Here is an 8,977-nt window from a genome sequence, read left to right as displayed (position 1 = left end):
TAGTCGAGCGTGGTTCGCGTCCTGGACCTGGTGGCTTAAAACTCATGCCAGGTGCGTATGCGTGCGTGCCCAAGATCCAGAGAGGAGAATGGAGGAGAAGGGATTGCGGCGTGACCATCCCCTCTGGGGGGTAATGTCTCGCTTTCTGTCTCTATGTCTCTCTCTGTCTGTCTGGCGAGTGCACGCTCCCTATAGCGAAAACCTCTCAAAAAAAAATTTCTCTCTGCTAAGATTTTGGGAAGTTTATATCTGTACGATTTGAATTCATAACGTCTTTTTCCCTTCTGGAAATGAAAAGGTGATTTTTTTAGAATAATAATTGCTTAAATTCCTCACCGTGGTTTCCTCTCCTTAAATGATACAAACAAGTCTGACTGTCACAAGCAATAAAAATCAAGAATAATGATTTTCAATCATGATTTGGTAAATTTATTTTTACCTATCCTTTGCTCCTTCTACTGGATTTATAAACTACCCTAGTTTAAGAAATACTGCCCTTAAAATAAGAGCTGTATTTTCTTTAACATTTCATTTTCTTTATTCCTGAAACTATAGCTTCAAAAGCAAGCCAAAATGTCAACTCACCTTGAAGTCATCTGGAAAGTAATGGAGTCTGAATATCAGAAAAAATAATATTATTTTCTAGGATATGCCTTGAAATAGTCTTCTCTTAAAACAAAAAGGGACACTGCTGTGGATTTTGAACCCCCAATTCATTCGGTTGGAAAAGTGTTAAGAGGAAACATAATACCTTCATGGTATCAATAACTGAAGCCTTTGGGGTTAAGTGATCAATGTGACTCTCCTATGATTAATTCCTGGTGAGTTTCTAAGGAGAGGAACAGAGGTCATAGAACCCTATGGTTAACTCCTGGAGACAGAGACCATGGCCCTAAGACCACGGCCCTAAGACCACGTTCCCCTGTCCTCTGCTGTGTTGGATGCAGCCAGAGGTGCACCAGAGGTGGCTCATGGGCCCTGAGCTGAATAAATCTTTATTTTTATGAATCACCCATTTCAGTATTTTCTATCCTTAGCAACAAAATGGACCCCAACAAGCACCCATAGCTCTGACTGTCTAAATGAAGATTAAAGGTGGAGATGAACAAAACCAGATTTACAGGGTTGAATGGGCTGTGTAAACCACCTGTCTGCTGCATACGTGAGGCCTTATGAGAGGGGGGTGGAAAGTATGAAAGGAGAGAGAGGAAAGGGGCAACTGACATTTAAGGGCACTTAGGGGATGTTCACCAAGTCAGTGCCACTCGGTCGATGTCCAGAAGCCAATCAAAGGAACAGACACAAAGGAGAGCTGTGTCCACTTGTTGGCGGTTGACTGCTGCATGCTGCTTTAGACACCGATCTGTTAACGGTCTCGCAGCACAGAGCTTTATATTTCCTCTATGGTAGAGAAGAAATGGTCTGAACCAAGAGTCAAAATGTGGGTCAAGTACTGGCTTTGAAACTTACTGGACCTGAACTTCCTGAGCTTTTAATGCATAGGAGAATAAGCAACTTTTTTGAAGTAGAACTTCCAGGACCTCAGAGGATAGAAACTTTAGGAAAAACAATTTTATTTTTTTAAGCTGTTAGAGGGCATATGTGCCTGCCAGAGACAGAGAGAACACCTCCCAACAGCACATGGTCATGACACGAACCCTTCATTTCTATTTCGCCATCTGGTCAGGATTTGGGGCATGCACACATATCTACCAGTGTTTCTTCAAGCTGCCAGGGCCAGGATTCAAACTGCAGTCGGCCACATGGGATCTGGCTCCTAATGCACAATACTTAACTACTGCACTACAAGGCCAGCCTGATTTTTAGGAACAGTAATGCTCATTTTTATTTTACTTAAAAATGTAGACTCTATTGACGCTGTATCTCAAACTTGCTTGGCGTTCTCCCAGGTCTACGTCAGAGCATGCTGGTGGCTCCTGCTAGCCACAATGCTCTCCCACTGCATCCACTGGTGCAGTCCTCTCTGCTTCGCTCAAGTTCATCTGATCCCCGAAGCCCTTTTCAACCACACCTGACTGTGTTAGTCACTCCCTCCCCTGTTATTCCTTCTGTATGACCCTGACCATAGCCAACAGGGCACTACACAGGGCTAATTGTGTGGCCACCATTTTCTTTCATGAGCTTATAAGTTTCTGAAGGTGGAGGCTGCTATGCCTCCGCCTTTCTGGTCGCACCCTGGCACATGATAGGTGCTTACAGGATAAGCAAGCTGGAATGCAGGAGCGGAATAGAAGTGACTTCTTTAATATGAAAAATCTAGACTTTGTTGGGAAAACCAAGAATATAAATAAACTCACATGCTCAAACCTAAAACGTTTTATCACAACACGGCGAACATTTCTGCCTGTTGGGCTGTGTCATCAACATCGTTTCTAAGTTAAGTGGTAAATAGCACTAGAAATTCCTTAAACATTTCATTCATTAAACCTTTATTTGACAAATTCATGCTAGCCCTTTCCTGGGGCAGTTCTCCTTCTCTGAGTCCAATTTGCTCATCCACACGGAATAATCCATACGCACACTCGTGTGAAAGACAGAAGATCATAGTTCATTCTGTAGCAGGACAGATGTTGAAGGAATTAAGGAGGAAGCTAAAGTTTCATATACATTGATGGGTTTTTCTATGTTGCTTAGATGATAAACTCAAAAAAGTGGGGAATCACTAAACCTGCTTATATTTGGGCTAAGAAAACATGACTTGGGTACAAAATAACTTTTGTTTGTTCTTTTTTCCTTTTTTTCTTCTTTTTTTTTTTAAGGTTTTGGCCATGGTGCATGTGTGTTTGCCAAAGAAAGAGGGAGCGATAGAGGGAAAGTGAGAAACCTCCCCCCGAGGGAATGGCCATACAGCAATCACTTCTCTTCTATTCTCCTCTCAGGATTTGGGCTCCCATGTACACATGTCTGGCATGATTTTCAAGCTGTTGGGTCTGGGACTCAAACTGCCGTCAGCCACCTAATGCCCTATCCCCCATTTTAGAGAACAACTCTTTCTAAATCAAATATCTCCTTCCCCCCCACCCCTTCCTATCATGTGATCAATCCTAGCCAGCAGCCAGAGAAATCACAGTCCAGCTTCTGCATCTGTAGATGTGTGGAAGGATGGATAGTCACCCTGGTCTGGTCTAACTTGGCTCTGGGCCACATCCAAGATGAAGTCACCCAGAGGACTGAAAAGGGGACCTTTGACCCTACATCAAAGGCCTAACTTCATCAAAGGATGTCTCGTGTATGCTCACAATGGTGGTGGCCTACACCCTTCAGTCAAACATCATGAAGACATAACGATGCTACTATACAATGCAGAGGATTTTAGTTGATGGAGCTAACCAGGTCTTAAATGATTATTCTTGTACACCTGATTCTGGGGCTCCTTCTTCCTGGTCTTCATTAGGAATGGTGTCAGTCTTGCATACAGAGGGTGCTAGGGAGGAGTAACCATTGGTAATAGTTACAAATGACTGAAATAGAAAAAGTCAGGCCCAGAAGGTCAGGGGTACCTGCAGTTTTAGCTTTAGAAAGGTTTTATTTCTTCTACGGTTTGGAGAAGAGGCTTCTTAAGGATAACAGAAGTTAAGAGGTTATAAAATGAATACCTCCATAGGAATTTGTACATCTGGCCTATGGTAGAGCATATCCCGAGAAATCACGGCCAAAGTTTATTATTTCCTGACGTGGAAGAGAAGCCAGACTGGCAGAAGATTTGCATTCCTGTCCACAAGTGAGTGGGGCTATCTGAGGAGGAGACGGTCTCTGCACATACACTCTCACACACACCCATCAAGACTGGAGGCTGAGTGTTCTTATGAATATTCGGGAGGTGGTTGTTACTAATGTCACCAAGGTGATGCGGCTCCGTCTCAGGAGAGACCACTGTGATACCTGGAAATGAGCCAGCTGCAGGAGAGGCAGCTCTGAGCCAGCCCAGCTAAATCAACCCTGTGCATTTCACTTCTAAATACCGATGATTTGACTAGGTGTTTTTAATCACAACCTCTTTTGCCCCACCCCATTAGTAACTTCATCCAGCCAAGATTTCCAATTTGGGCACAAAATACAATATCCCTGGGAGCACCGTTTCTAGAGTTCAGAATTGGATCTTGATTATTATTTTCTTTCCTAAGAGAAAAATTAAGCAAAACATAAAGATGATTCTATGAACTCTCAGTAGGTTTCTGAGGAACAGTTGTAAAAATGCATTAGGAGACAATGATATCACATTTGCTCCTTTTAGTATTAAAAGAAAATCATTGAACACAATAGGCCTTATTAAAGGACTATTTCTAAGAGTTGTAGGTTCCCACACTCACACAGAGAATTCTAAAAAAGGAATAAAAACAGCTGCTGGTGACAGTTAGGTAGATCCTTATGCATCTGTCACAGACTCTTCCTGGCCAATGGGCTGCCTGGTTATTGTACAAGCATGATCTATTATACATGGAACTAATATGAACGATTGTCTTCCATCAGAGGACGCGACACAGTTTGGATGGGAATGAAAGTATGTACTTTATACTGCAGACATAAGCAAACCCTAACAACATCGCACTGGTGTGGGTGTAGGGTAGTAGAAGACACCACCATCTTCATAGCACCTGTTGGAAATGTTTTCCGTTAGCTTCTTCTTTTTTTTTTTTTGGAGAGGTTTTTGCTATAGGGTGCATGTGCTCGTCAGAAAGTGAGAGAGAAACAGAGACAGGAGGCAAGAAATCATCCCCCAGGGGAATGGCCACGCCGCAATCCCTTCCTGTCCATTCTCCTGTCGGGATCTTGGGCACGCACGTACACACGCCCAGCGTGAGTTTAAGCCACCGGGTCTGGGACTCAAGCCACAGTCGGCTACACAGGAGTCCAGTGACAGAGCCATTATGCCAACTGCTGGTCCCCTTCCGTTAGTTTCTTATGCCCTATGAACATATCAACATTCATCGTCTCGGAAAGTCTGATTGTTACTAAAACAGAATTAAAGTTCTGGAAAGAGAAGAGGTGGGGACTCCGGACCGTGGTGGGCGTGGTGGTCGCGCCCTGCACTGACCTTAGGCACCCGGTGGCGTTGCGCAGCACCTGTGAAGAATGCAGCTGCATTTTCCGATCGTCCTGCAGAGGCGAGTTCTCCCAGCCCGAGTGTGGGATGATCACCGCGTTGGTCAGCACTGCCAGGGCATCCTGGATGATGGGCATCTTGAGTGCGTCGCAGGACGAGAGGTTCCACAGGACTCCTGCAAGACACACACGAGAGAGCTTTGGGGTGGCCACCGGTTCTCCCCATCTCACACTCTGTTCATTCTATAAAACATTTGTTTATTTATCTATGTATTTGTTCTGATTTTGTGGCTGCTGGTCTGGGACTTGAACCACGGTTGGCTATGAGGGAGTGCAGCACCTCAACCGCCATGCCCCCTATGAACCCTCAGACTGTTTTCTTTATTCACATTAACAGCACCGGCAGGAAGGATGAAGACAGTGTGGTAACACATTCTAGGGCATGCCTTAGTTTCAAAACATCTGTGTGAAACCAACCAGGGAGAAGGATTTGGGGCCATATTATCCTACTCATGATAGAGAGCAACCCAGGTTGAGAGTTCTGATTGAAGGGGCCAGCATCTAGGCTTCTGATCACTGTGAATACACATGGCCCAGGTTCCCAAATTCTAACAGGACCAAAGAGGTCTGAAGGTTATTTGAAATGGAGTAGTGGAGCAGCTTTGTTTGACGCAGGACCTCAGGATGCACGCGGGGCCACCGGAGTCGCTGACTTCCCACACACAATCGCCAGTGCGGAGGACTCGTGAGGACTCCTCACTCTGCTGAGGACTGGCGCAACCAGCAACTTAAACTGGCCGTCACTCCTGACACTTGTCCGCTCTTCTCTGAGAGCAAAGCTAGGGAGGACTTGTGGACTGTCCTTCCTTAGATGAGGACAGAGCGGGGGTGTCCACAGGAGCAGCGTGTGACAGTCATCAGTGTCAGCAGAGCAGGAGCAAAATTTTCAGGACAGATAGAATATCTGAAACTGTTAAAACTGTTCAATCTTTTTATTTATTTAATTATTTATTTATGAGACATTCTAGGAAGGTCAAAAGCATCGTATATATGATGCTAGAACATCATTTGTAGATGACTTTAAAATAATTATCCTACTTTGTGTTCACAACAGCACACAGGGAAAAATAAACAGATACTACTATTCAATTTTCCTTTGAAAGAAAACCCGTGCACTCTTTCAATCTGTACAGACGCCACCGCTTCAGATAATAAACACGTAGCTGTCTTCAGAAACACGACTTCCGGCTGGCTTGTGTAACAGCCTTCAACATGCTTTAACCAGGTGAGATTTCACTTCATCTGCTGTGTTATGAATGCCACAGACAGAGCACACTTTTTTACCAAATGCATTTTATTCATTCTTTGCGTCGCACATGTTGCACTACCCAAGGCCAGTAACAATATAGATATGACTGTTAAAGAACTGAGTATTGGATTATAAAAGCAAAATAAAAATTACATATAACAATTGAGGCCTGTTAGGTGAATAGAGATACCAACTCTGTCACTGGTCTTTAGAAATAACATTTACTGGGAACTTCAGTAAGGGAATACCAAGGAAAGGTAATACTCTTGGTGTCCAGTGTGTATAAATTAATTCTTCAACGCAGGAAGATAATTGGAGGGCAGCTCTGGCTTGCCCATTCTGTAAATAAAGTTTTGTTGCAGCACAGCTAAGTCTGTCCCTTTGCATGGCTTCTATGTCTGCTTCTGCCTACAAAGGAAGAGTTGAGACTATATGGTTCAGGAAGCTTAAACAACTTAGGCCCTTCATGGAAAAGCATATTCGTTTTGGACAGAGAGAGACAGTGAGAAGGAAAAGGAGAAATCACCCTTTGGTGGAAGGGCCACACCACAATCCCTTCCCCATTTTCCTTTTGGAATTTTGAACACACATGCATCAAGCCACCAGGTCTGGGATTCAGCTGCAGTCGGACATGTGGGAGTCTAGCACCTTAACCACCATGTCGCCTGCTGGCTCCTGTATTGATCATTGCCTATACATCTGTACTGCCATAGTGTCCCAAATGGAGTACATTGAAAGTGCTCCACAGCACACACAACGTGCACAGATACGTTCTAATTTGGACTTATTTGAAACAGTGGGTATATTAATGTGTTTTATTTATCTTGTTTTAAATAGAACACAAAGCTGTTTATTCATCCATTAAGAAATGCTTTATGAAATTTTTGATCGTCTAAATGATCAGAATGATTACCTTCATTTATCTGCAGCCTCACAAAAATGCCATTTTTATAGTAAAATAATTGATTTTTCAGCTTCAAAAAGCACATTAAAAAGAAATTAGTATTTACTCCAGTATTTGAAGATAATGTCTGAGAACATTATGTTAAAGTGTGTCTTTTTTCAGTACGCAATGCAAATGTACAAAACCTGAACCTGATTTTTTCTGCTCCCAAATCTTGATTTGAAAATGTCAATGGATAAAAATCAAGGCTTGTTCATCTTTTCATAGGTTTTTGCCTATTGTATGTGCTTGCCAGAGATAGAGAGAGACAGAGAGTGAGAGAGTAAATGAGGAATCATTCCTCAGGGGGAACACCGTGCTGCGATCCCCTCTCCTCCATTCTCCTTTCAGGATTTTGGGCCCACATGCACACGCACCAGGTATGATTTTCAAGCCACTAGATCCAGGACTCAAACCACAGTCAGCTATGTGAGAGTACAGCACCTCAACCACTATGCCAACTGCTGACCCCAAGGCTTGTTACTGTTTTAAAATACAGGTAGTGTATTTTGCTATTCAATATATTTCCTCTAAAAACTGAGTAATAAAAGAGAATCATTTGCATTTTTACATACAATGAATTTAAAATAATCTAAAGGCATTCTGTGGTAAACAGGCCATTTTACTGTTTTCTAGGCATCCTCCCTAACAGGTGGAAAATGGGTGTTTTGCTCAAATTTCTCTTCACTCCTTCTGCCTTTCTTCTCTGGTTAGAAACATCCACAAAGCCTTTGCCATTGCCTTCAAATGGCAGAGCCTAATCCTTCTCCCGTGAGTGGGGAATGGATTTAGTGACTTCTAGCCAACCAAAACTGGTGGAAATGACAGGAGAGCAGGTCATACGACTAGTACGTGGCTTCCTCTAAGCTCCCTCTCGGATTCCTTGTTTGAGAGGAAGCCAGCTGTCCTGCCATGAGGACCCTCAAGCAGCTCTGCGGAAAGGCCACTGTGGTGGAGAGCTGAGGTCACAGCCTACTGCCTTTCGAGGGCTCCACTTCCTTAAAGCCTTCAGCCTCAGCAAACCTTCAGTGACTGTAGCTTTGCAGGGGACCCAGCCAGGGACAGCCACACCTGCTCCTCCTGATTCCTGATGCTCATGGCTCATTGGGTGAGATTCAGGTTTGCTGATTTAAGGTGCTGGATTTCAGGGGTCATTTGTTATGCGGTAACAGATAGTAGGTCTCCCCTTCCTCCCCAAAGCCCACTCTCTGTCTGTTCCTCTCTCCCTTCTCCTCCTTGCCCTACTCTTTGTCCTTCTGCAGTGGATGGGCTCTCCTGCCCTCTCCTGCCCTCAGCTGCCCTCTCCTGCCCTCAGCTGCCCTCTCCTGCCCTCTCCTGCTTTGCCAGCACACCACCCGTGTCATGTGCCTGCCCTTCCTAGACCTGCCTGTTCTCTTTTTCCTCCCCAGTACCCCTGTGAGAATACACAAGCTGGAGGAAGGAGGATCAAGCTGCACTTTGGAACCAAACGTAAATAGCATTTTAGTTGAAATGACAAATATTAAAAAATTTAAAAATATATACTATTCTTTATATCAGCACCTTTTAAAGTAGACACTTTCTTTTAACTTGGAATAATCCTGCATTAGTTTCTAATAGCTGCTTTATCTAATTACCACATAATGGCTTAACAAACACCAATTCAGGCTAGCCAGTGGCAT

The 8,977-nt window shown here is 43.8% G+C and overlaps 1 protein-coding gene across 2 annotated transcripts in view; it reads right to left on the bottom strand.

The window, feature by feature from the left end:
* LOC102497482 (catenin delta-2) overlaps window positions 1-8,977 on the bottom strand; it is a 445,613-nt gene that overhangs the window by 204,952 nt on the left and 231,684 nt on the right. For both annotated transcript variants that reach the window (XM_014585846.1, XM_014585847.1), the window contains exon 6: window positions 5,057-5,240. In XM_014585846.1, coding sequence (XP_014441332.1) covers window positions 5,057-5,240 — 184 coding nt within the window. The remainder of the gene's footprint in view (window positions 1-5,056; window positions 5,241-8,977) is intronic.

The sequence above is a fragment of the Tupaia chinensis genome, unplaced genomic scaffold (assembly GCF_000334495.1).
Source record: "Tupaia chinensis unplaced genomic scaffold, TupChi_1.0 Scaffold000096_1, whole genome shotgun sequence".
NCBI classification, from domain to species: Eukaryota; Metazoa; Chordata; class Mammalia; order Scandentia; family Tupaiidae; genus Tupaia; species Tupaia belangeri.
This window is presented reverse-complemented; position numbering and strand designations above follow the sequence as displayed.